Genomic DNA, 27,851 nt, shown 5'->3' on the forward strand with positions numbered 1-27,851 from the left:
AACCCTGAGGAGGCCTCTGGCCACTGCCTGGCTTGGGGGATGGTAGGGAGAGAGCAGGAAAGCCACTGATTTTGGACACAGGAGGCAGCTACCAGCCAGGACCACAGCCAGGCTGCACGGGCCCCTCACCGGATAAGGCATCTTCTCTGGAGAGCAAGGGCCGCCTGAGTTCAAAGCAGTCTGGGAGTTGTATCACAGGCCTGCACTCTCCTCTAAAACACCAGCCCCGCCCAGCACCTCACATTTGGACCCTGCCGCAGCTCGCCAGAAGCGTGGTGATGCTGGAAGCCACGCACACCGATGGCTGGTTGCAGAATAAAAGCATGCACAAGGGGCGCGTGGCTGTGGTGTTCCCGCTGTGCTAACGTGGGGACTAGGGGACGGGCTGGCCCGGGCTGTCTCCAGGTAGGAGAGGGATGTGATGGGTGTTCCTCTGCCCAGCTGGGGCAATTTTGGGGTGCAGATGGATTCAGGGCCTCTTTGAATGAAGGGTGCGAGGTAGCCCAGGGGCTCTGGGTGGGGAGAGTGTGGCTTAGGTGAGCGGCTGAGTTGGAGACAAGGAGTCATAAGCTGGCATCTGGGTGGGAAGACCATTAGTGACATCAGGACGGGTTTCAGCTCCCATTTTGGCGATTTTGTCCCCTTTGCTTAGTGTCAAATACTCGATGCCACCAGATCACCATGTGTGAGAGAGTCCATATCAGTGATGGGCTGATGAGGCCCCAAGCCTGTGTCTGAACCAGGGGCTGGGAGCATCCCCTAGGTGCCAGGCTACTGGCCCACGACTCCTTCTCACGTCAATTCCTAGTCTAGGAAAATGCAAAATGAACGATGAAAGTACGTTGTATCCTGTTTCTAAGAAGCCTCCAAGAAGACTGGTTTCTGAGGCCCTGGGGCTCCTGCCCTCCCTTCCTTGCCCTTGACCCTGTTGAAGCCCTGCCTACGGGGTGCTCAGGACAGGCTTTACTGCAAGACCCACTCAGGCCAGGCCTGGGTTCCATGCAGGCCTTGTTCTTTGATTTTGGCTCCTTTGACCGACATTGGTGCCTGATTCGCGGACTTGCCCCTTTCTTGCAGCCCATGAGTCTCTTTGCCTCCGACTTTCAGGCTCAAGTGCTGGACATAGAGTTCCTTTCCATGTCCAGGAATCGAATTTGCCCATTCTGTCCTTTGGATCTTCAGACACCACCAGCTGCTGCCAGTTTGCTCTGGGTGCCGGGCCTTTCCCAGTCCTGCTGCCCTCTGCAAGCAGAGCCAGCCTGGTGAGGCACCGCTGCATGTTCCAGTGCAGCAGAGCGGAGAGGCGGGATGGCTGCAGGCACCAGGGGCCCCCATGGCCAGTGAGCACTGACACGCCGCCTACGGCTGCCCTCTCCATCCCCACCGGGGGCTGGCCGATCTGCAGAACCCCTCCTTTATTCTGACTGGATCAATTCTCATTTTTTTAATGTCAGAATTTTGAGAAATGGATAATTGGTCTCTGCCCCAGTTCCCTGCTGTTTTTTTCTGAAGACTGAAGAGAACATAGGGGAGGCTAAGAAAAGTTTGTGAGAATTCTTTATATTCAGGGATCTATTCTTCATAAATATAGTTATAAAAATAAACTACTTATAAGAATAATATACCCATAATGAGAACGTATTCTAGAAGAATTAAATTAGAGTTAGGTGAAACGGATACCCTTTCAAGAGGTGGGTCCCTTTAGTGGTAGCCCGACAGCCCCGTATTTGTGCCAACTGGTGGAGTCTGGTGCCATCTAGTGGCATAAATGGGGATGGCATAGACAAGCCAAGGTGGAAAAGATGGAAGTGTCAGAGAGATGCAACCTTTCAAAGCAGACGAGGAACAACTCCTCAGACATCCTCAGTGTCCGGTTCAATCAGAAGCTTAGAGGGGTAATGCTTCCACCTGTGGAAAGAGGCCTGTCACTCTAAGGACACAGGATAAATGATTAGGAAAGTGAAGGTGGGTGGGTGTCGGAGGAGAACGATTGGTTGCCTGTCCCCCATCCCCCACCCCACTGTCCCCATCCTTGGACCATCTGTGTGCACCAGGGCATAGCATGGGAAGAGCTGCCCCTCTCCTCAGATCTCTATTTTCTCTGCTGGGCATGGTGGTTAGTGCTTCTTCCATTCTCCTAGTATCACCCTGAAGCTCAAGGGTGGTCTAGATTCTTCTCTCTCCTGCTGTGCCTTCTCCCTGAGTTCCTTGTCAGCTGGTCCCCCAGCTCTGTTTCTTTTACCTCCTAAATGCCTCTCAACCTGTCCCTCCTCCCTGCAGCCATGGCTGTGTCTGAGCGCTCGATCTGCCCAGTCTGGTCTGCAGTAACTGCTTCCCACCTGTTCTCTCTACCTCCACTTTCCCTTTAAAATCCACCCCTGCATGTTCACCAGTCATCCTGCTAGGCAGCACATTTGTCCATGTCTTTCCTCATTAAAAATTCTCCAACAGCTTATTTACAAAACCGAAACAGACTCACAAACATAGAAAACAAACCTGTGGTTACTGGGGGTGGCTGAGGGGAGGGGAAGGGGGCTGGAGGGATAAATTAGGAGTTTGGGATTTGCACATACTAACTACTATGTATAAAATGGATAAACAGCAAAATCCTACTGTATAGCACAGGGAACTCTATTCAATACCTTGTAATAGCCTATAATGAAAAAGAATATGAAAAGGATGTAAATCGACTATACTTCAATTAAAAAAAATTCTCCAATGGCTTCTCAGCTCCCAGGGAGATAGCCAAGCCCTGGCAGGAAGCAGAAAGCCCCTTGTGGTCCAGCCCTGCCGGCATTTCTCTGCTTCTCCCACCATCCCCACCAGGCTTCCCGGCTTCCGGACCATCTCAGTTTGGGGAGGATGCCACGTGTATCTTTGCCCAGGCTGTCCCCTCTGTGGGGAATGCTCTGCTTCCCTCTGATGTCTGGTGGCTTTGAGACATTCTTCAGATCAACTCAAATGTATCCCCCACCTCCACCCACATCCATCAACTTAGAGTCACCTGGGACACAGCTCAGGCCCCGAGTAGGCTCTTGCTCTTAGGAAGCACCCATGTCTGGGTCAGCCTCTACTGTGGGAGAAGGAAGGGCAGTGTCTGAGTCCTGTTTGGGTCCCCAGGGTTGAATGGTGGGGGCTGGGGCTGGAGCAATGCACAGCCAGAGGCCGGAGGCGCTGGGGCGCTGACCCTGAGTAGAAATAAGGGTGAAATAGGACCCACTCCTGGTTCCAGCCCTGGTCGGGGGCGTCCCCAGCCTCAGAAGCACAAAGCCATAGAGTCACTGTGGAGAACAACTTTAGGGTGGGCAAAGACTCAGCTTCCCCTTCGGCCCCCTGAGGTCCCTCTTGACCTCTATAAGCTGCCACTGAGGCCTTCCATTCAAAGTTTATAAGGAAAGGGCCCCATGGGAGCTTGCAACTGGTCACCAGCCTGAGATAACAGTGTGTGGGCCTCAGGAGGACCCCTGGGCCCAGGCTGTGGGAGGGGTGCAATTTATGGCCCTACATCCAGAAGATTCTTTCTTGTCTCAGCCCTTGCCTACTTGGCTCTGCTGCCCATGGGCCATAAGGACATTTGTTTCATTTAAATATTAGTGCAACTTGGAGGAAAAACATGGGTGTGGTTTTGAAAAGAGATCAGAGCCCCCGCAGCATCTCGCCTCATCCTGGGGCAGGAGAAAACTCCCAGCCCAGCGAGGACAGAGGGGTGTTTATTTCGGGGCTGAGGCTTAGTAAGGAGGATTAACTGTGTCCAAGCTGAGAGCAATGCTGATGAGTAAGAAACCGTGGGCAGAGCTCTGACGGAGACCAGTCATAGACGAGCCCGTGAGATTCTGTCAGGAAACTAAGCCCTGAAGGCCAAGTAAACAAGTATGTCGAGTGGCAGCTTGACATTTTCTTGTCATTTTGCTCGTTTGGCAAATCTCATTAGCAGCAAAGTTCCTTTGCTACTGGGTTAGCGCAGTGGTTAACAGCACAGACAGTGCCAATTTGAACCCTGGGCAGGATGCTTATAAGATAGGGACTGTGGGCAAGTTAGTAAACCTGTCTATCTAAGTTTCCCTATCTGTAAAATGATGACGACAACAACAATAATAATAATGTAACCAAGCAGGACCCTGTGGGGACTTCCTGGGGCAGACCCCCCTGCCCCCATGTCCTCTGCCTGCCTCTTGTTTGTAGAAAAAATCCTAGCCTCCTAGGTCTTCCCTGAGTTCCAAAGAATACAGTTAATCAGAGATGTGAGAAAATGCAGAAACAAAGGAAAGCAGTCAAGCAAGACAAAATAATAAGAGTTCAGCCGTTAAACAAAGCCAGGGACCTTTAGTTCTTCCTCAAGGGCTATAGATAATGTTCTGAGCCATGTCCTTTGAGCTGTTTTGCAGATATTTAAACCCCCACTGGGTGGAAGAAGTTATCTGTACGTTGCCCACAGCACAGAGACCCCAGACCAGTTGGAACCTGAGGGTTGATGATGTTGACTCCGGAATACCTCACCACCAGCCAATCAGAAGAAGGTCCATGAGCTAATCCCGTAACCCGCAACCCCCTCCTTCACTCTATCTTTAAAAAGCCTTCCCTGAAAGCCACCAGGGAGTTTGAGCCTTTTGAGCCTTAGCTTCCTGGACTCCTTGCTTGGCACCCTGCAACACACGCTGCACTTTCCTTCACCACGACCCGGTGTCAGTCAGCTTTACTGCGCATGGGCAAGAGGAGCCAAGTTTGGTTCGGTAACAATAGTACCTGCCTCTCAGGGTTGCAGTGAGGACTAAATGTTAGTGTATGCAAAGTGCTTAGGACGGCCCTGGCATGTGGAAGCACCATGGGAATGTTTTATACTTGCTTTGTTTATCTATGAAGACGTCTCGGACTGTCAGCCCTGGGATCTGTCTGCCTGGCTCACTAAGCCACTGTCACCTGGGGTCTCGCCTCAGTGGGGCAAACGAATAAAACTGCCAAGAAGAAACAAAAACCTGTTCTTAAATGCACTTCACTTTCCCAGAATTCGAACATGGTAGGAAGAAATCCCAGTTTGTCCAGATTGTGAGCCATTATTATAAAGAAGTTTAGAAGCACAGGTTTATGTAGGCAAAACTCAGTAACATTCCTTTTGGGAAACAGATACACGAATCTTATCTAAGAGCTTCTTAATGTCTTGCTGAAACACATGACTCACTGTTTCCAAGTAAAATGGAATGTTTGCTCAGTATGGGCTATGATCTTAATACTGCGTTATTCAATTTTTTTTCCCCCTAGAAAAAGCATAAGGAGAGTGGGCTCTGAATTCTCTCCTGGCTCTTCTCAGATTGTGTTCAGATTAAACCTGCCAAAGCATGTGGGTCCCCTGAGACAGGCATGGCTGTAGCTGGAGGCTGCCCGCCCCCAGTGCTAGGAAATGTCATTTATCCTGTAGACCTGCATTTCCCAAACTTTAGTGTACATGAAAGCCCAAAGGATGATGCTAAAATGCGGATTCCTGGGTTACCTCCAGAGACTCAGGTTCCGCTGGGCCATTAACAAGCCCCCCTCCAGCTGTGACTGAGGCAGGCGGTCCCTGCACCTCCACCCCCAGAGAAACACTGCCCTACCCCGTCATCCCAACCCCTGGAGGAAATAAACATATAATGGAAATTCCCCTCCCCCCGCCCCCGGGGACAGAGAAACTAGTTTCCATTAGGAAAAGCTCCAGTCAAGTTAGAGTGTGGTCTTAATATTAAAACAAGGACAGACAAGATAGGAGAGAAGTCAGGGAGAAGGAGGGTGGGGGCTGGGCCTGGGTCTGCGTCCTTCCAGAGTTAGGTTTCAAAGTGATTGTGGCTGTCCCGGGGAAAACCTCAGTCACTGAAGCGGCAAAGGGGGAAGAGGAACACAAAGAGAAGGGCGACTGTGGAGGAGAGAGGGGAGGCCCCCCAAGGGGCTGTAATTTCCGCTCACTTGAAAGCCACCAGCTGGGCCCCCACCTGGATGCTGAGAGCCGTGCAGGTGAGGAGGCGGCACTGGCTGCCCTGAGGCCCCACCAGGAGGCAAACACATGTACTACCCATGCTCCCGGCCCCCATCTGGGGTCCAGCTGAGGAGAGACCCAGATGGAGCCATCAAATGGGATGCTTGGTGTCAGCAGGGGGTGTTAGGGAGCCAGGGCAGCAGAAATGGGGCCCAGGCCCCTTGGCTTAGGACTGTCCCACCCCTGGAGCCTGCTGGGGTGGGTCTCTTGGCAAGGAGACCCCGGGCAGAGGCAGCCCGCAGCTCACTCCCAGGTGAGGCCAGGCCCATCAAACATCTGAGAGCCCTTGGTCAAGACAGCCATACGTGCTCTCACTAGCCTCCAGGGAGGGACCCTGAGAAAGGGCAGGTGAGGCCCTGTAAAGTGGGATCAAAGGGAGGAATCTGGCATTGACTCCAGGAACCAAGCTCTTGGGAGGATTTGGCTGTCAGAGTGCAGGGTGGACCCAGCGGGCTCCAGGGCCCTAACTGACACCCGGGCAGCTGTGAGGTCACTGAGTGGCCCTCTGCCTGTGGTCTGCTCTCAGGCTCGTCCTTCCTTCCTCTTCTTAGGGCCTGTGAGCACCTCTGATTGTGGAAAGGCTGCCTGTGGCCACCACACACCGGGACAGCCTGCACCCTCCTAGGAGCCCTGGGCTGTGAGAGACTCATGGAGATTGCAAAGCTGTGGGCCAGGAGGGCCTTCGCTGGTTGCCCCAGAGATACCTTGAGCCCTCGGGGAGCTCGGGACAATCAGAAATCGGGCAATATGCAGCCCCCCAGCATCTCCCACCCTCCTTCTCTGACACTGCTCTCCCCATCTCCCAGCTGCCTTCTCCCCTCTATGGGGTGCTCAGTCCTCTCCCTGCCCTTCTGTTTAGTGGTCCAGTTCCTCCTGGTGGCACAGTGACCAAAGGTTCAGATTCTCAGCTCAGCTCCCTGAGGGATCAGAATCTGTGCCTCTGATATGGGGGGACAGTAACTCCTGCCACCTCACTGGGGTTGTCATGAGTGTACCCCCACAGCAGTGCTGACCCTACCCTCCCTGCTAGTGGGCATCACCTGGGGATACTTGTTAGGTACCCAGAGTCCTGTGCTCTATCCCAGAGCTGCTGGATCTGAATTCCTGGAAAGGGAGGCCTGGAAGGCTGGGGTTTTAGTAGCTTGAAATACATTGGAAAGGGATTAAGCAAGGAGACCCCAGCGACTCCCTGGTCTCGATTTGATCCTGACTCTGCCCACCGCTTGCTAGCTGGAGGATCCCAGGGGAGCAGCTTCTTTAACCTCACTTTCCTCCCAGGAGAAAGGATTTTCCCACTAGGACTTCCCCCGCAGGGTTGCTGGGGGCCGGAACGAGATGGTGTAAAACCTGGGCATAGTGAAAATGAACTCTGATTACTGCATGAGCCCGGGCACTGACCATGCTCTGGAGTCTGACAGATGAATTTTCCTCCTGTTTACATAAAATATGTTCCGTCTCCCTTCAATAAAGGATGGTGTCTGCACCAATCAATCACGAAAGAGCAAGTATAGAAACTAGACAGTGAACTGACTCAGGGTGGAATGAAACAGCCTGTGCCCCCTCCTCTGACCCGTCGTGAAATGGGCCAGGTGGGAGTGAGGCTTCGTCCCCTGCCTTCAGGGAGGAAGCAGGTTGGAGCCATTCAGAGACCTTCCCTCCCAGTCCATGACTGCTGTCTTTTTTTTTTTAACACCACCCCAAATAGCCCCACCCAGGACTTTAGTGCCCAGTGCAGCCCCCTTTGTTCCATAAACCACCCCATGGAGTTGGTCTGTTCAGTTCAAGGTGAAGATTTTAACCTGGGCTATTTATAATTCCTGCGAAGGAGCGGGTGTCAGTTTCAAAGCAGTCATGCCAGATGTCGACTTGGAAGCTGAGAGGGAGACAAGCATTATTATAAATTAATGTTGCCAGTGATTAATATTTGATATTTTTAACACACATTCATCTCGGAGGGAAAAATACTTTTTAATTAGTGTGGCCAGATATTGTGCAGTCCTCCTATTAAGGAGGGGTTACCAGAAATCCTCTAGGGTAGCTTCAGGCAAAGATCTGAGTGACAGAAGAAAAGAAGTGAGCTCTGAAGTTGGATTCTCTGTAGATCTGCCCCTTCAGGTGGATTCTGCCAGATTTGGGCATCCTGCACTTCCCTCTTTCAGCCCATCCTTTCTCCTCTATGCCTCCTGATCCAGCTCTGAGCTGGTCCAGGATGGAGAAGCCACTGGTTGGTTCCATTGTGGCCCGGGAGTCAGAGACTTCTGGGCTCTGCCAGTGAGTGAAGTGCCTCATCCTGGAGACCAACACTGGGGGGCTTGCCTGCAGACCTGTCTGATTTCATCTGCACAGAGTAAAAATAAAGAGTTGCCTTTATTTAAAAGTTGCTATATTACTCCCAAAGCCGCATTTCCTGTATTTCTTAGAAAATGGAAAGTCAAGTCCTGGAGTCCCTGGATTGGGTCCCCACAGTGGCGCTAGCTGGGAGTTGTGGCAGCCGACTGTTGGTGGTAGTTCAGACACACCTGAACCCATCGATTGTTGGGGTCTCCACCACACCTGCCTCAGAGTGGCCACCAGGTGGCTGGGCTTTGCATCAGACCTGCAGATAATTTGCTTGGTCTACATCATGTTGGCATGCATCATGGGTAAAATTTTTGGAAGGGAATTAAATTAATTGTGTATTTCTATTTTTTTGATATTTACTTTAAAAATTAGAATTGGAAACACAAACTCCAGTATCATAGAGGCTCATACTATGTTCCATGCTTAACCTGTAATTTGGTCAAAACAGGGACTCTCTGGTAGAATCTCCGGCAGATCATTTTTCCTCGCACTGTCTCCCTTACTCTTCTGCATCACCTGCCTGGTCCCTGTGGGCATCTGAGCGCTCTCGTCTTACCTAGTGTTGGTAATCGTCAGCTTTTTCATCTATTAAGTGAGGGCCAAGCTGGGTGGAGTAGAAAGATTGCAGGTTTTGGAGTCAAAGTGGTCCTGTATTGAAGTTCTGGCACCACCATATTCTGATCCAGGAGCTGGGTATGTGACTTAATCTCATTAAGCTTTATTTTTCTCCTTTATAAAATATGAGTGATGATATCCACTGTATGTTTTTGGTGGTGATTAGAAGAGAGGGAATAATGACAAGAGCTTGCATTTATTGAATGCAAACCTTACACGGCCTCACTGATCATCACAGAAACCCCACGAGGTGGAAGATGCTTGCAAATGAGGACCATGAGGCTGGGAGGAGTGGTGATCATATGACGAAGGGCAAATCTGGGGCACCTGACATACAGCAGGCGCTCAGGGACTGAGGGCTGTGTCATAGACACTGCTAAGGTCTCCTCCAGTACTGGAAACTCAGACTCTGGGCCCTTCCCTTTTCACGGTGGTGCAGGTCCCTGGGGAACCATGCCAGGGAGGGGCTAGTCTTCCAGACATTCAGAGAGAGGATGTAACATGTGAAGTTGTCCATCTTTTATATTGTGAGTTCTAAAGAGAAGTATGTTACTTTTTATATTTGGTTCACAAGAGTGTATTTCTCTTTATTTACAAGTAAACTTTAATTTTTTTTATTGTGGGAAAATATACATAACATGAAATTTACCATTTTAGCCATTTTAAGTGTACATTTCGGTGACGATAAGTAGATTCACATTACTGTGCAGGCATCACTAACACACATCTCCAGAACTCTTTTCATCTTGCAAAGCTGAAAAGTCTATACCCATTAAACAATAACTCCCCATTTCTCTCCTCCCCCCAGATCCTGGCAACTCCCATTCTAATTTCTGTCTTTGTGAATCTGACCACTCTAAGTACCCCCTATAAGTGGAAATTATACAATATTTGTCCCTTTGAGATTGGCTTATTTCACTTGGCATGATATCCTCAAGGTTCATCCATATATCATGTGTCAAGATTTCCTTCCTTTTTAAGGCTGAATAATATTCCATTGTTTGTATATATCACATTGTGTTTATCCACTTATCCATCTACAGATGGAAGCTTAGGTTGGTTCCACCTTTTGGTTACTGTGAATAATGCTGCTGTGAACATGGGTGCACAAACATCTTTTTGAGATTTTTCTTTCAATTATTTTGGGTATATACTCAGAAGTGAAATTGCTGGATCATATGGTAATTCTGTGTTTAATTTTTTGAAGAATCGCCACACTGATTTCCATAGTGGCTGCATCATTTTACATTCTCGCCAGCAATACTCAAGCATTCCAGTTTCTCTGTATCATTGCCAGCATTTGTTCTTTTCTCTTCTTTTCTTTTGTTTATTTGATAGCAGCCATCCTTCTGGGTACTGGGTGAGCGGACATCTCATTGGGGTTTGATTTGCATTTCCCTAATGATTAATGATGTTGAGCGTATTTTCATTTGTTTTCTGGTCCATTTGTACATCTTCTCTGGAGAAATGTATCTTCACTTCCTTTGCCCATTTTGTAATCTGATTACTTGTTTTTGTGTGTGTGTGTTGTTTAGTTGCAGGAATTCTTTACATACTCTGCAAGTTAACCCCTTATCAGACATTTGGTTTGCAAATATTTTCTCCCATTCCATGGATTGCATCTTCACTCTGCTGGCAGTGCCCTAATACAAAAAGTTTTTTTGTTTTGTTGTAGTCTAATTAATCTGTTTATCTAATTCATCTGTTTTTTGTTTTGTTGTAGTCTAATTTATCTGTTTACCTGTGCTTTTGGCATCATATCCAAGAAATCATTGTCAAATCCAATGTTACGAAGCTATTGAAACTGAAATTTTGGATCAAGTTCTCCTCCCCAACAATTTAGTTACTCTTTAAAACTGTATTCACAAAGCAAACATTCATGAGCTCAAGATGCGTGACAGTGATGCTGTTCCAGTGCCTGCAGTGGCCTTGTGTTCTCCATGTCCACCTTTATTGTCCCCTTTCAGCACCGCTTTGTCTGGTCATGATGGGCAGACGTCTTGTGAAGATGAAGGCACAGCTGGGAGGAACCTGATTTCTACCAGAGAAACGTCCCATCCCTTTCTTCTTTTCCATCTCGCTTTTCCTCCTCTTTTCAACTCCCTACTTGAAAAACAGCCCCAAATGAGGTTTAGAACCAGGCTGCCAGACCCACTTCCCGCAGCCTTAGCTGAATGGCTTTCCTCTGGAGCAGAGCCCTGGGCACTGAGTAGCCAGCTCTGTTGCTGTTTGGTTTCCATCTTCTTCCTTCTGGATGTGCTGAATGTCAAATTTATAAATATGGAATTTATTTGGAGAGGTCTTTGGATGATCTCATCTTTAAAACCTTTTAAATTTAAAATAATCTCAAATTTACAGAAATAGTTAAAAGAATTCCTGATAGCTTCACCCAGATATCCCAAATGCTGACACCTGACCACACCTGCTTTATTCTCTCTGTCTCTAAATATATATATATTTACACATACATACATACACGCACACACATATATATATTTTCTGACCTGTTGGAAAGTAAGTTGCAGACACAATACTCCTTTACTTCAGTATATCTCCCCAAATCAAGGATATTTTCTTATAATTATTAAAATCAAGATAAGTTCAAATATCAAAGCCAGGAAATTGACATCAATACAATATTGTTACTTAATTTTTGACCACATCCTTCTCCCTAACTGTTTAGTGATTCCTAAAAACTATAAAGTAAAACAAGATCTCAAGAGGTGTGACACAGTGATCTAGAGACCTGGTTTGCTGGTGGCCTGTAGCTGGTATCGGAGCTGGGGGATTGCCTCCACTCGTCCCCACGTGTGCTCTCCCACCCTGTGCAGGAAGCTGGAATGGGCTTCCCCACTGCTGTTTCCCATAACTAGCAATGTGCTCTCCCAGGTGTGCAGGGCCGGAGGGTGGGATCTCCAAACCCACTCTTCTCCCAGGGGACCTGACAATTCCCTGAGGCACTGGGCAGAGGCTCCCAGGGCTCAGATTGCTTGATGCAGAACAAAGAGAGGCTAGGTTAGGAGGCTGGGGGCTGATCTCCCCCCAAATTTCTGCTGACCCGGGCTGGAGGACTGGCCCATATATCACTCACAGGGATCACTTTGGGGGCAGGAGGGGAGAAATGTGGGGACTTACAAATGCGTCGTGCAGCCTTCTGACATGTTTTCCAGGTCTCTACCCTCCTGAGGTCTCTCCCAGTTGAGTGACTGCCAGTCCTCTGTCCTGCGTTAGAGACCCCAGGACCCCTCTCACCTTCTTCAGCCTGAGACTTGTCGAGTGTGGCCGCAGTGTGGTCATCTTTGCTGAGCGGTAGGATTTTGGTGCTGGGAGAGTTATGTGGTCAAACTGAGAGTCTACACCGTCAAGAATCAAACAGACCCCGTTGCAATTCCAGCTCTGTTTGTTACTGGCTCAGTGACTTGGAAAATTCAGCTTTCTAAGCTCCCGTCTGCTCATCTGTTAAATGGAGATTTTTTTTAAAGGAGTACGTGCACTGTGTCTGACACTAAGAAAGAATACGATACATGATACAGGCTTTTCGTGTGGCTGAATAATATTTTGAAGTACTGATTTATGATTTAAAAAAAGAAAAAACTCTCTCATCTTCTCCTTTGTCTTTTCCTCTGGAAAGGAAAGGCTAGCTCTGCCTTTCTTTGCCCCGGGGAAGGTGTGGGCAGGGCAGAAAGCAGAAGGGACCTGGAGGGGTTCCAGGGAAGGATGTGTTTCCCGAAGCCCTGGGAGAACCTGGGGCTCCTTAGAGGTTGTAGAAGGCAGAGGCAGGGGGTTCAGGCAGATTTTGAGTGGCAGGAACCTGGATCCTGCTTCCTGACGGTGGCCCAGGGAGGTGGCAAGACCAGAGGGGGTGGCCATGTGGCCTGTATGGGGCAGTATGACCAAGGCAGTTTCCAGAAGGCTGGATTGGCTCAGATGAGACATGGAGGAAACAGGGGCCCAGGCAGGGACAAGGGAGGACTGCCAGGCACCTTGCTGAAACTTGGCCAGCTGGAGGGTCATGTGTGCTCTGGGGGGCACTGTGCACAAATGGCTAAGTTTAATTTGGGCCCCAGTCTGGAGGGCTGAGGGCACAATGGAGAAATTCAGTTGATTTATAGAATGAAAAAAGAACTGCTGCTTTGGACACATCTGAGATTCACACCAGCTCTGTGAGCTTGTAAATCCCACTTTTCACAGTTGAGGGAGGGAAGCTGTGGAATGTCTGAAATGCTCAAGGTCACACCGCTGTTAGAAGGTCTAACAAATGGTAGCGCTTGACTCTGTTATCTTTGACCCTCATATGACCCTCTCAGTGTCATTGTCTCCACAGAAGAGGAAACTGAGGCACCGAGAAGTAAAAGGACTTGTTCAAGGTCACACCACCACGTGGCAGGCCCAGGATTCAAGCCCAGGATGGTCACACATACACTTTGCAGAAACCAGGCACCCCTGCCAATGGGTTCACGCAGAGGAGGTGTCTGTGTGTGCCTTTGGATCCCAGCAGGGCCACATACAGAGCCAATCTGTCCTGACCCAACTGTGGGCTCCCTGGGCGTGGAGATGACACCAGCTCCACATCTCGTCCAGTGTGAGCGCGTAGGAGATGCTCAGAAAGCGAGCTGAGTTGCCTTTGTTGCTGCTCATGTCTGAGTGGAGGTCACAAGTTTGGGTATCCGGGACAGGTTGTCCCTGGGTCCTGATTTTGTTTTAGCCACTTTGGCGGGTCAGTTCCCAGACTCAAAGAATTCAGACCAAGGGGAGTCGTCGCCACCTGGCTCTGGGTAACCAGTGATGAAATCTTATCGGGGCTTTCCTGAAAGCTTTTTGCAGTTTTTGGCCTGCTTCCCGGGGATAAACAGTCCTAATACCCTGTGCAGTCTGGGGCAGCCTTCCTGATTACGTGCACTTCAATGCCGTTAGAATGATCCCAATCTTGTGAATAAACACAGAGAAACCAGTGCCTTGGTTCTTGGCTTTGAGGGTCACCTCCAGCGGAGGAGGGGGCCGAGCCTGACTTCCAAGGCTCATTGTCTGGGAGTGTTTGCTGCTGGGTCAGGCTGGGCCCCTGGTGACATGGACGTGCTGGAACAGCCCTCCCGCCTGATGTGCTGACCCCGTGGGCCCCAACCCCAGATGCTGTGGATGGGCCCACTGCTCAGTGGTATGGCTGTCCTGAGGGGTGTCCAGAGGTTGGGAGGAGTGAATTAGAAGCAGAGCTGCCCAGGACATGACACTGTAAACTCATGAACTTCCCATAGCTGGCCAGACCCCGTGGTACAGTGTAGCGCATCAGACCAGGCGTCTCGTGACAGTCCAAGCCCTTCTTCCTTACAGGCCAGCCCTCTAACCTCTCTAGGCCTCCATCTCTTTACCTGCAAGACATAATAAAGATGCAGCCTGCTAGTCCTCAAGAGGGGTGGGAAGGCCAGTCATTCATTCATTCATTCAATTATTTTTTTAAACCACACAAATATATTGTCTTACATTTCTATATATCAGGAGTCCAGTATGGGTTTTCCAACCACAAATCAAAATGTCCTGACAATACCAATTCCAAGAATCCAAAGCAGCAGAACTCCCCATCACTGCTGGTGGGAACATAAAATGGTGCCACTGCGGGAAAGACAGTTTGGTGGTTTCTCACGAAGCTGAGCAATCCATGTGCGGACAATTGTGCTCCTCGGTTTTTACCTAACTTACTTATTTCTGTAAGTTTTGCCCATGTGTTGCTTTTATTTTAAAATTAAATTTTTTTTTTTGTTTTTTAAATTCAGTTTTTCTGGGGGGAAGGTAATTAAGTATATATTTTATTTTCTTCTTCTTATTTTTAAATGGAAGTACTGGGGACTGAACCCAGGGCCTCACATATGCCAAGCACACACTCTACTACTGAGCTATACCCTCCTTCCAGTTTTTATTTTTCAGTTTTAAACAGCTTTATAGTAATATAACTGATATACAAAAACTACATATTAGATACATACGATTTGGCGAGTTTAGACATATGCCAACATCTGTGCTACCATCATCCACTCACTCATTTGTTTAACCAAGCATTGATTGAGCATCTACTAAGTGGTTTGGCTGATGCTGATGTGTGGGAGGAAACCAGTCGGATGCAGGGCTGCTGGGACGGGACACACAGGCCCTGGCTTGGCAGGGCAGCATCCCCTGGGAAGAAAACAGAAAACAAGCTATACCATTTGGTGGTGGTTTTTCTCTCTGCTTCCCTGGCTTTTGGAAAGGGAGGATGCCGTGGTGATAGCCAGAGGTGCCAGTGGCTCCTTCCTGGGGTGTGAGAAGCAGCAGTGTCCTGATGTTCTGGGACAGGACATGGTGGGCGGGCATTGCCACGGCCAGGGGCAGGTCTGCCTGTCTTCCTAAGTCCGCCATCAAACACTCAGGTCCCCTGTTGACTGGCCTCCTGAGGCTCTTACTAGTGAAATACAGGAACTTCTGGGTCTGTCCCTCTTAGGGGTCCTCCTACCCCGGCCCTGGCCATGTCCAGGGCCCACTACATGCCCACCTCTTCAGCTGCCCAGCCTGCTCTCTCTGTTCCAGTTCCACACCTTCCTCTCCCCCCACCAGCAGGCCCCCTCACTACGCAGATGTCTGTCCTGCAGGATGAGGGCAGTTGGCTCCATGGTCTCTCATATTTGTGATCCCAAAGCCCCTGCCTTACCCTGAATTAAGCCTCATTTTCCTGTTCTAACCTCCCCTGCACAGCTGGGCTGTGATCTCCACTTTTGTGGCTAAGCCTTTGTTTTCCTTTTTGCCCTAATTCGCTCTCAGGCTGCAGGCCTGAGGGCACATCTGGCTGATCTGGCCTGGACGCTGGGACCCCCTACTCATCACAATCCCCTGTACATGCGCCGCGGAGAAGCCCTTCCCGGCCCTCGGTGTGTGGTGCGTTCACCTTCCCCAGTCCCCCCAGCTGTTCACGGGGTCTGGCTCTTACTACATCCCCTTCCTTCTAACATGGAACCAAGGGCTGCACAGACCTGGCAGTGCAGGGGGCTGGGGCTTGTGTCTCTTTTAGATGGAGGTGACAGATCGAACAGGCAAGCACTCTTTGGCTCAGAAGTCACTTGGGGAGTAGACTGAGTGCCCCAGGGCGAGCTGGGGCTCCTGTGAAGTCAGGCCCAGGGAGGGGAGGCAGCTGGGGCAGGAGAGGGGCCCACTGGGAACAGGCCTCTTTGCAGACCACAAGGTGGGACATGAGATAGGGTTCTGGCGGTGGCCCCACCTGTGTTAACTCAAGAATTCCTGTTTGAAAGGGGAAATCAGGTCAGGAAGGCTTGCGTGACATTTCCTGGCCTGAAGACCAAGCATGTGTACCCTTCAGCTTTGAAGTTCCCCGGGCTGGTGAAATTGTGGCCCTTATCAGAGCAGGGATTGTGGGGTGCTATCGTAATGTGTTTGTGGAGTGGCCTGAAATGAGGGGCTATCTCTGCAGACTGGGCTTCCTGCCAGAGGGAGCCCCGCACCCGCTATAAAGGCTGTGGGAGTGGGCACTGGTGGGAGCGGTGACCAGGTCCAGGTCCAGGATGCGGTGCCTCGTGGTGCTACTTGCAGCCCTCGCTCTCTCCCAGGCCAGTGGGATCACCAGGTAGGTGTCAGGCCCCAGGGGAGGGGACGGGCTTTGCACGCATCCGCTCGGGATGGGTCTCTCCCGGGTCTTCCAGTCACCATTTCCTCTGGGGCGACCTCGAGAAAAAGCAGCAGCTTCCAGGATAACCGCTCCCGGTCAGTCTTGCCTTTGTATTTTGGGACTTTTCCCTCTTAAGTGCGCCCCTACTCTTTAGGGTGCAGTGAACAAGAACAGGGGGTCAGATGGGCTGCCTGGCAGATAAAGGGCGTGGCTTCTGGAGTCAAACCGCCTGTGCTTTGATCCCCAGCCCACCACTAACGTAACGTAAGCTTGTGAACTTAGAAGACAGAAGCACCCACCTCATAGGGCTGTCATGAGGGGTGTACCAGTTAGTATTTGTAAAATGCTCTGAATGGTGCCGGGCACATCGTAAGAGCCATGTGTGCATCTGTTAGACAAAATAAAGTTCTCTGTTGTGCCCAGGCCTTTTTTGGGTGAAGTTCCCAGGTTCTCCTCCAAAAATGATAACTGGTATTTATTGAGCTGCTTGCTGCTAGGTGCCAGACACTTACTTAGTTCTTTACCTGTCCTGTCACAAATCCTCAGGGATTAGGTATGTATTATTATTTGCATTTTACAAATGAGGAAACTGGTGTTCAGGGAGGGTCCCTGAGCTGCCCAAGGCCACATGGTTAAGACTTGGTCCCAGGTGGGCCTGCACTTTTCACGACATCACACCCCCTCTGGTTCCCAGGTTTGCGCTGCATCAAGCCCCAAGCCCAGGGAAACTCGAATCCACCACTGAGAAGTGGGATCCCTGAAAAGGGGTCAAGTACCACTGGTGGGGGCTGCTTGTGGTGGTCCTGAAAATGAAGTTCTTCCAAGTGCCAGGCGTCTGGCGGCCTCAGCACAGGGCCCGGAGGCAGGAGTGGGGTGGAGGTTTCCGTGACAGTTGGAGCCTGTGTGGAAGCTCAGCATGGTCCCCAGTGCGGGGTGGTGGACTGCCTTCAGTGCTTACTTCCCCCTTAGAGGGGCTTTCTGGGGCCTTGTACTGTGACAGGACAGCCCAGCAAAGTTGCAGCCACTGCTGTGGGAGTCACCAGGCGCTCAGCCTAGGGATCCTGAGCCGATCAGGAACTGCAGCTGGAGGAAGCGGAAAGCATGGGGGGACCTGGACATGGGGACCCAGGAAAGGGCAGCAGTGGGCTTGCTTCCAGGAGCTCAGTCCAGTCTCCTTCCTTTTGGGCTGAAGTCCTTTTCTATCACCAGAGACAAAGGCTGAGAAATGTCTCGAGAACCTTTCACTTATAAATCAAGTCCCAGCCGAAGTCACCCATGAGGGCTGGGGGCAGGAGGCGCCAGAGGAGAAACCGTAATTCACCTACAAGGCTGTTCCCTGTGGGAGCCATCTGGGATGTGAACAACAGGAGAAAACCCATTTTCTTTCTGGGTCTTAAACCTGCAGCCATTTTATTACTCTCCAAGCACTTTCACACTTGTAGTCTCCAGTTGTCCTTAAAACAGGCCTGCTGAGGAGGACCGTGCGGTTCTTGGAGCTAGAGCGACACTGGGAATCATCGCTCCTTTCCTTCAACCTATAGGAGAGGAAACCAAGAGCCAGAGAGGTTAAGCCTCTTGGTTGGTCCAAGGCAGGGCTGGAAAGGGAGAGATGATCCACTTGGCAGAGAAGAAGTTGAGGCTCAGAGGGCCTTGGGGAGCCACTGAGGTGCCAGAGACCCGTCCAGAACCAGCATCTGTTGTTTTCCTTCTTGATTCTCTTCCCGCTGATCTGCTTTCATCATCCAACATCTAAACTCTACCAGAAGCTCCCTGGGGACCATGCTCTGTGCTGAAACTCTTTGAAGAATTTCTACCCACGTTAGGCTGCCCAGAGAGCAGGGAACAGGGGTTGGCAAAGGGTGGGAGCATTGTTATAGCATTTTCCAGAGTGTGGGAACACTGTTTTCCTCTCCAGACAGTGTGCTCCGGGAGGGTGAGACTGTACCCTTTTCCCCACTGTGTCTCCTGAGCCCCGTACAGTGCCCAGCACATAGTAGGTCCACAGGCCTTAGGGTCTTTCAAGCCTTGACGTTGCAAAATTCATTAGGAGGTTATGAAATACATCGACTGAGTCTCCACCAACATTAAAAAAGAGCAAGGAGCAGGAAATGTCAGAATGCATCGCACTTGGTAAAGGCCAGTTGATTTGGGAGCTGATATAGAATCTTATTTTTACTCTGGATTATGAGGGAGTGGCTTATGGAAGCCAGAGCCTCTGGGCACTTCTTGGAGGCTGGGCAGCCCTGGGGAGAGGCCCACCTCATCATTCATTCTTCCCCTCTCCTCAGGATCCCTCTGCACAAAGGCAAGACTCTGAGAAAAGCGCTGAAGGAGCGTGGGCTCCTGGAGGACTTTCTGCAGAGACAACAGTATGCCGTCAGCAGCAAGTACTCCAGCTTGGGGAAGGTGGCCAGGGAACCCCTGACCAGCTACCTGGATGTGAGTGGCTCTGCCAGCCTTCCAGTAATGATTGCCATGCAGTGTAATGGATGTCCCCCTGCCCCAACCACCTTTTTCCCTATTTCAGGAATCATGGAGCCCCATGGGGTGTGAGGCTGTCACCCCACCCTCAGTAGCTCCCAGGGGCCAGCAGACCCTACAAAGGCAATCATTCCGCCTTCAAGGGTCTGAGCTCAGACGACCTTCCTACAGACAGCATCCCTTGGGGGCCCGTGGTCTGCTACCAGGTCCAACATCATGCCCTCCTTTCCGGGCCTGGGGAACCCATGTCTCAGGCTGGGCTTTGCAGGAAAGGGGCAGCTGGTGGCCATTCCGCCACTGCCAGGACGTGGCAGGAGCTCCCCCTGTGCCCTCTTCCTTTCTGGAGACCGTCCCTTTCTCCAGTCACTCTTGGCAGTAAACAACTCACCGGTTTTCTCTTCAGTGCCTTGGTTTCCTTATCTAGGTCATCCCCACCCTGCCCCAGCCCTAGTTCTGACACACGGGGAGGGCTGGCAAGGAGGTGTGGCGGGGACAGCTTGGATCTGGGGCCTGTACCCAGCGGTGCCCCGCCTCTCTGTCCCTGCCCCAGGCAGGGTGGTCCAGCCTCCCCACCAGGCAGGGTTTATGTTTCAGTCTAAAGTCTGCTTCAGGGGCTGATCCCAGCCGTGGTTGTAGGGCGTGTACGAGGGGCAGGCTATGTACAGCTGGCGTGGCAGCCCAGCCTGGGGACTGGGCATGAAGTACCCTCCCCAGGGATCCTCCTTCCGTCTCTTCCCCATCGACCTCCCAGGTCTGTGAACAGAAAGCCTGGGGCTGGCAAAAGTGAACAGGCTCCACGCCGAGCATCGACCCTCACCCCTAAGCGATGCTCCCTATTCTGACCTGGTGCTGTCTGTCCTCAGAGTCAGTACTTTGGGAAGATCTACATCGGGACCCCACCCCAGGAGTTCACCGTGGTGTTTGACACTGGCTCCTCTGACCTGTGGGTGCCCTCTATCTACTGCAAGAGCAATGTCTGCAGTGAGTGACCCCCTGCCCCTCACCCCTCCGTGCTTAGACCCAGGGCCCCTCTGCCCGGAGGAAACGTGGTGTGGCTGGAGAGCTTGCCCAGGCAGTCCCGTGTCCTCTCTCCACCCTCCCAACTGGCCACACTGAGAAGGTGCGCAAATCACAGGGCTAATGTATAAGCACCAGCTAGAAATGAGGGAACTTTGATTTTTCGTTTTTTGTTTTTTTAGGGTGCTCTATGAGGAGCTAAGGCAGACTGCTTACCCTGCTGGGTCCTCAGTTTTCCTTTCTATAAAATGGGGCTGTGACATGCCACTGCATGTTGGGAGAATCAAGTGAGGGGTAATGAGTAAACATTTAATATATGTAAATAATTAATTTCTCCAACAATCCTGGGAGGTTGGTGCTCTTTTAATCCCCATTTACCAGATGAGGAAACCAAGGTTCGGAAAGCAAAGGGACGTGCCTGGGATCACAAAGCTGGTAGAAGCTGGTCCCTGGAAGCCACAGGCATGGCGTTCTACCTTCTTCTGTTTGGAAGCTGCGAAGGTAGCACTGAGGGTCAGAGAGGTGGATTGAGCAGCAAAGAATAATTTTTTTTGACTAAACTCTGCGGGATCAAGAGAGAAGGGGCTGCATTTTTTCAGTAGGGAGAATGGTTAGTATTTAGAGCCTATCCTTACCAGGCCTGGTGAGGATTTAGCCCCCACTGGTGCTGTCGAGTGGCGAGAAGATTCTACTGGCCCCACTAATCCTGGGTCTGTGTTCCAGAAAACCATCACCGCTTTGACCCGAGAAAGTCGTCCACCTTCCGGAACCTGGGCAAGCCCCTGTCCATCCATTACGGCACGGGCAGCATGGAGGGCTTTCTGGGCTACGACACCGTCACCGTGAGTAGGGCTTCGGCCAGCAGGCACGAGCCTGTCCTTCCCCACCGGCCACTCTCCCACCCGGACACCCCAGCTCTGCTGGGCTGCGCCGCGGCCAGTGCTCAGAGGCAGTTTGGGTCCTGCTTCTGTGGGTGGCCTCATGGGGAAGAACTCAGAGGGATTTTAGCCAGCGGCACCTGTGAGTTGTCCCTCCCTTCCTCCCCGATGTCCTTCCCATGTCAGCCCCGAGAGCCTCACCTGAGAGCTTTCTCTGGGTCCAGTTTCCACCTTCCCAACCCTTTTTTCACTTGTCTTGGCCATAGTTAGTCCAGAATCCTGAGCCTGGGCCAGCACTGAGTTCTTCAGCATCACATGTGTGATCTCATTTTAAATTTAGTTCTTTCTACAGAGCTTTGAGGAAGGTACTCTTATCTCCAGGGTCACAGGAGGGACCCGAGGCTCAGATTACACAGCTGGTGATGGTGGGAGCTGACTGTCAGACCCCCATCTCTGACTCTCTGAGCTTGACCTCATTTTTTATAAGTCATAGAGCAGCATCTTCTTTGAAGTCAGAGCATCTGTGTCCTCTGGACAAGGGCTGCCTTTGCTCTTGTCCCTTGTTGGCTTCTGAAGTATTTAACACAGTGACCCACACAAAGTAATTGCTCAATATGTGTTAGCATCTTTCTTTCCGTCCTCATCCCCCAACTAAGATTAAAAATCAAGCAGCATCTCTTGGTACTTATCACCTCAACCTTCTTTGAATTCTTCCTGGGGTCTGGCTGAAGTCTTTCTTGCTTCCAGCCCAAAAGGACACAGCCCTTTTCTGCTGACGGCCCCCTCCTCAGCTTTTTCCCTTGCCTGGGCAGGTGCCCACACAGCTCAGGCCTCCCCAAAAGTCGGCACCAGAGCCATTGGCTGATGTGGCCCAGCAGACAGGCTTCTGGAAGACTGATTCCCCTGCCTGGGTGTCCTGCGTCTTTGCTGCCTAGAGCTGTTGGCTTTTTTTCCTGCTATTTTGGGTTCAGGGGGAAAATCTGCATCTGCCTGGAGGAGGTGGCCCTTGCTGTGGGCCTGAACTGTGGTGCATTTGACTGCCTTCACTCCCCTACCTTGGGCAGGGGGTGGGAGAGAGAGGCTCAGGGTTCAGCCCCTACCCCTCCCCCCAGCAGTCTCACATGAGAGTGAGAATGAGTGGGGCATACAAGGAAGAGAAAGAAGATAAGTGTGGGTGGAGCAGAGTGAGCTAAGGGACCCTAGCAGGGACAGGAGGTGTGGGAAGCAGGATCGGTGCATGAGGGGACTCTGGGACAGAGATCTCATCCTGAGTGCCATCGGGAGCCTCTGGAAGGTTGAAGCGAGGGGTGACAGTGATGGCGTCCATTTGCTGCCTGTGTGGAGGATGGGTTATGAGGGGATGGAGTGGAAGCTGGAGGCTGGTGAGCCACTGTGGTAGCTCAGAATAGCCTGGTGGATGCATCAGGCTTCCAGAGAAGTGGGCAGATTGATGGGGTACTTTGGAGTTTGTGCTTCTTGGCGTAGTGCCAATAAATGTTCACTGACCGAACATTTATAAGGGATTGATAAAAGTTCAGTGTTAGTAGTCTTCAGTACATGCACTGCCTTGAGATGCGGGCATTACTATTCCATTTAACAAGTTGGACTGAGGCTCAGAATGGTGTTTGTCCAAGATCACACAGCACATGGCAGAGCAGGGATGTACAGCGGGGTCTTTGGATGTAAAGTGCATGCGTGCTCCTTCCATCCATTGCGCTGCGCCCACAGCTATTCCCTGGGAGAGTCCCGATGGGAAGGCTGCAGGCCGGCAGAGGGCCTCGGAGCGTCCTTCGTTTCAGCTCCCTCTTTGGGTTCACCCCCAACTTCTGCACCAAGAGCACTGCTGTCTGTAGTCCCACCCATGCCTCTCCTTCCCCACTCCCCTGCCTCATCGGAGCAGTTCCCTCAAAACCGCAGCACTGAGCTGGGAAAGATGGCTTTTCTCTCTTAAGCTCACCTAACTCCACTGCCTGTAGTGGGGAGGGCGGGCCGGCAGAGCCTGACCCGGGACTTTCTGCCTCTGGCCACAGGGCCCCCTGGTGGAGGTCACTCTGCCTCTCTTGCAGGTCTCCAACATTGTGGACCCCAACCAGACTGTGGGCCTGAGCACCGAGCAACCTGGCGAGGTCTTCACCTACTCCGAGTTTGACGGGATCCTGGGGCTGGCCTACCCCTCGCTTGCCTCCGAGTACTCGGTGCCCGTGTTTGACAATATGATGGACAGACACCTGGTGGCCCGAGACCTGTTCTCGGTTTACATGGACAGGTAGGAGCTGCCCCCAGCCTGGACCAGACTTCCTCGGCCTGGCAGGGGTGTCGGCTGAGGAGTGTCCACCCCTTGGGGACACTGCAACTCAAGGGTCGTTACCAGCATCCAAGCAAACTGCTCCTTGTTGCTAGGCACATTCAACCTCTTGTCCACAGATGCCCAGCACAGTCATTGATTGATGCAGACAGAGTCTACTGGGCCAGAATTTGACTTTCATTTGTGGCATTTAAAAAAGAAGTCTGACCCCATCTCTACATAGGGGCTTTTAATGTCTTTTATCCAAACTCGCAGGACTCAGTAATCATTTATTGAAGTTATTGAGAGTCACAGACTGTTAGAGCAGGCTCTATAGGAGCCCAAACTTCTCCTTTCACTATGCAGGAAACTGAGGCCTGAGAGGGACAGTCTCCCTGGGAACTGGTGGATGAGCCATGTCTGGAGCCCAGGGCTCCGGACTCCCAGTCTGGCATTCCCTACTCTACTCACGTGATGGTACAGCTCAGCCGCACAGAGGGGCGGGTGGCAGGAAGCTGGGAGAGGAGCCACACCCAGGAGAAGGAGCTGGGGAACCCAGGCAAGGGGCAGATAGGTGCATGTATGAATTCATTCATTCGTTCATTCATTCATTCATTCAATAGACATTTATGGGCAGGGGCTGTGCCAGGAGATGGGGATACATCAGCAAACAAGACAAAGTGGGAGTTAACCTCTTAGCAGGGGAAACCGACAGCACGCAATTACACACTCAATTACGATGACCACTGTGATGAGGACACTCACTGCAGGGGAGATCTGGGTGTACTGAAGGCTTGATGGTAAGGGGAAGCCCAGTCTGATTAGATCTGTGTGTGGAGGGTGGCCAGGGGAAGCTTCGCTGAGCCCTGAGTGGGAGCTATCCAGGTGAGGGATGGCGCATTTTAGGCGAGGGGGGTGGCACGTGCCAGAGCCTGGAGATGGGACAGAGCTTGATGGGGTCTAGGAATAAGAGCCACAGAGTGGGAAGCAGGTAACCCACAGAGCGCCGATGCTTCCTGGCCATGAGACAGAGCCCCAGAAAGAACAGAGGGGGTTTGGGCTGGGGTGGCAGTTTTAATCCAGAGCAAGTGGGACCTTGTTAAAGACCCCCTATCCCACGCTCAGCCAAAGGGCTTGGGGCAGAAAGCCTCAGGTGGCGGGGGGCGGGTAGGGGCACAGTGGAACAGCTGGGAACACCCAAGGGTGGCCTGGCAGTCCTGTGACCCACGTGGTGGGTGACTTCCTGACCTCCCTTCACCCAGTAATGGCCATGCCTCAGCCTGCCGGCTTGAGAGTGTGGGCTGCAGAGAGAAAGGATGCCGCAGCTGATGAGACAGAAAAGCCTGGGAGAACTCAGCTGAAGCCTTTGGGGGTGGGGGTGGGGGTTGGGTATGCAGAGGACAGCGGGGCAGGGTCTGAATCGCATCAGCCCTCTGGTTGGGGCTGGGGGACCTCCTCACGAGCTGGGGTGTCAGAGTCCCACAACATGCCTTTCCTTGGTTTCAGGAACGGCCAGGGGAGCATGCTTACACTGGGGGCCATTGACCCCTCCTACTACACCGGCTCCCTGCACTGGGTGCCCGTGACCGTGCAGCAGTACTGGCAGTTCACCGTGGACAGGTGGGTGAGCAGCGACCATGGGCTTTGCCAGAGGCTGACTCAGGTGTGGGGACGTGTGGGCCCAGGTGTCAGCCTGGCAGCTTGTAAGATCATCACATCTGAGTCTGAATTAGACACTCCAAGGCCAATGACCTTTGTCAGTGAGAATGCTGAACATTCACTGACACTCTACTAATGAGATTAGCTATGCTTACAAGATATTGAATATAGTTCCCTGTACTTACCGTGAGACCTTGTTGTTTATCTGTTTTATAGATAGTAGTGTGCATTTGCTAATCCCAAACTCGTAATTTATCCCCTCTCCTTTCTTCTTTGTTAACTGTAAGTTTGTTTTCTGTGTCTGTAGGTCTCTTTCTGTTTTGTAAGTTCATTTGTCTTGTTTTTATTTGTTTAGATTCCACATATAAGGGATATCATGTGAAATTTGTCTTTCTCTGACTTACATCACTTAGTATGATCAGTATATTTCAATAATAATAATAATAATAATAATAATAATAAAAAAGACTAGCTGTGCTTATCCAGCAGTACTACCTGCCAGGCCTTGTGCCGAGTGAGGACGTGACTGCCTCGTTCACTCCTCACTAAAGCCCTATGAGGGCGGGGCCATGATTATCCTCATTTTGTAATTTACTAACATCAAGTCTGAACCATCACTTAAGGAAGTCAAGGAAGGGGTGGGTAATGTACCCATTTGGTAGATGAGAACCCTGAGAACCGGAAGATTGGGAAACTTGCAGCAAGTAAACGGCAGGAGAAAACTTGAAACCAGATCCCTGGGCAACTAGCACAGTACTCATTCCACCCCTAATGCGTGTGACTTTGTGGTTTCATTGGAGTTTCTGTCCCATGAAAGGTGGCACGGCCTCTATTTAGGCACTGAGTTGGGAGGAAATGGTTTCAGGCCTTTTCTCTGGGCTCAGGAACTTATGGGGGCTCCAGGAAGGAGCCAAAGGAAAGGCTCTGAGGTGGCTGGGCTTCCTTCCTGCCAAGGATCCTGGCGGGGAGGCTGGGAGGGACCCAGCGAGGAAGGGCCGCGTGCTGGATATGCTGTGAGGCCGTCCTGTTTCCCCTCTGCAGTGTCACCATCAACGGGGTGGCGGTGGCCTGTGTTGGTGGCTGTCAGGCCATCCTGGACACGGGTACCTCCGTGCTGTTCGGGCCCAGCAGCGACATCCTCAAAATTCAGATGGCTATTGGAGCCACAGAGAACCGGTATGGTGAGGTGAGGCCAGACCCTGACCCCCTGAAGAGGGAACCCCTTTGCACGTGGAAGAAATGACAAAGGGAAATGGTGAGGGAGCGCATTCCCCAGCAGGGGCTGGGATTTCTTGGGAGGCCTTCACAATGGTCTAGCTCTTCTAGCTTTGGCCCCCCGTGGCTGTTGGAGCTCCCACGTCTCCTGCGGCGGCCGGCCGCAGTCTGACCTCTTGTCCCCTGGGAGGGTCATACATCCCTGACTTGCTGAGTTTTGCTGTGCCTTCTTGTCCCCTGTCCATCCATGGGCCTCCCCTCTTCCTCCCTGACAGCTAGGTGCTTCCAGTGTCCTTGGGGGCTCTGGCTTGGCCTGGAGGGGAAACTCCAAGACAAACCCCACTGGGCTCTGTCCCTGGGCTGGATGACAGCTGGTCCTCCTCAGCATGACTCCTTTGAGGTCTAAGGGCCTCCCTAGGATCCCCTGAGGGGCGGGCCCCTCCCCATGGTGTGGTTCCAGCGCAGAGGAAGAGGGCCCACCTGGGACTTCCTCTGCCTCCCGCGGGTCAGATCACACCCATGGCCCTTCTAAGAGGACTTCCCTCTGGTCTTCAGTTTGACGTCAACTGTGGGAGCCTGAGGAGCATGCCCACCGTGGTCTTCGAGATCAATGGCAGAGACTACCCACTGTCCCCCTCCGCCTACACAAGCAAGGTAGGAGCCTCTGGGCAGGAAGGCCGGGCTCACCCGCACCCCTCCTCCCTCCTGGCAGGTCAGCGCGTTGGTGATGAGTGGCAGGGCCAAGATGGAGAAAGCAGGCTGTAACTTTAGACAGACTGGACCTTCGAGTGAGGCCTGTCATTCCTGGGCCTCATCTGTGGCTGCTACAGCCTCATCCTGGGAGAAATGGGGCAGACAGAAAGGACAGCTGTCACGGAGGGAGGGTGCGGTGGGCGGGCCACGGCCGCCAGTAGGAACCTCCAGCCACAGCTCTAGCTTCTAAGCCCTGGGACCCGGGGCTTTGTCAGGGATTTTTTTCTATGGCCTGGGCTTTGTGGGGACCCAACCCTCATCCCCACTGACCCTGCTGGCCTCAGCTTTGACCTAATTTTGAGCATCTCCAACAGGCAAGGCCTCGAGCCCCCAGGCCTGCTCTAGATGGTCATCCAGGCCGTAGGTGCTGAGAGCAGGAGGGTGAGGGGCTGGGGAGGACCTGAGAGGGGGAGCAGGGGAGGGGGCCCGCCAGGTGACCTTGGCATCAGTCACTTCATTTTGAATATCAACTTCATCTGTTAAGGAGATGAATCTGATACTTGTTTGCTTACATCGGAAGGTGATTTCAAGGATGAAAGGAAATAATAGATGCAAGAGTGACTGGGGGGTGGGGTAGGGTCAGGCACAGCAACTGGGGTTGGGACCAGTTTGATGTCACCTTTTCCAGGACCAGGGTTTCTGCACCAGTGGCTTTCAAGGTGACAACAATTCCGAGCTGTGGATCCTGGGGGATGTCTTCATCCGGGAGTATTACAGTGTCTTTGACAGGGCCAACAATCGCGTGGGGTTGGCCAAGGCCATCTGATTGCACCGCTGACCAAGCATCTCGCTGTCCCCAAACACGCGCACACACACACGTGCGTGCACGCACACACAGACACACAGAGATGAGGTTTTCAGGTGGATGGTTCTCAATAAATACTATGTCTCTGCAAAACCTGGCTTTCTTTGGGGCTGAACCCCTGCACCTCTCTTGTGGGGTGGGAGTGGAATGTTACA

At 51.7% G+C, this 27,851-nt stretch overlaps 1 protein-coding gene across 1 annotated transcript; it reads left to right on the forward strand.

Annotated features, from left to right (window-relative positions):
* The first annotated feature begins 16,404 nt into the window (after positions 1-16,404).
* On the forward strand, positions 16,405-27,789 carry LOC105063671 (chymosin). The gene is made up of 9 exons (XM_010948280.3): positions 16,405-16,562; positions 18,893-19,043; positions 19,949-20,066; positions 20,826-20,944; positions 23,047-23,246; positions 24,771-24,884; positions 25,965-26,109; positions 26,694-26,792; positions 27,520-27,789. Exons 1-9 carry the CDS (start codon positions 16,501-16,503, stop codon positions 27,655-27,657), a joined length of 1,146 nt encoding a protein of 381 aa, XP_010946582.3. The 5' UTR covers positions 16,405-16,500; the 3' UTR covers positions 27,658-27,789.
* The last annotated feature ends 62 nt before the right edge of the window (positions 27,790-27,851 follow it).

This window comes from Camelus bactrianus, chromosome 9 (genome assembly GCF_048773025.1).
Source record: "Camelus bactrianus isolate YW-2024 breed Bactrian camel chromosome 9, ASM4877302v1, whole genome shotgun sequence".
Lineage (NCBI taxonomy): Eukaryota > Metazoa > Chordata > Mammalia > Artiodactyla > Camelidae > Camelus > Camelus bactrianus.

Excerpts from the sequence above, each read along its gene's own strand:
- LOC105063671 (XM_010948280.3), top strand. The coding sequence starts at position 16,501 with ATGCGGTGCCTCGTGGTGCTACTTGCAGCCCTCGCTCTCTCCCAGGCC. Across the intron at positions 23,247-24,770 it reads TTCTCGGTTTACATGGACAG|GAACGGCCAGGGGAGCATGC; the intron begins GTAGGAGCTGCC and ends CCTTGGTTTCAG. Across the intron at positions 24,885-25,964 it reads TGGCAGTTCACCGTGGACAG|TGTCACCATCAACGGGGTGG; the intron begins GTGGGTGAGCAG and ends TCCCCTCTGCAG.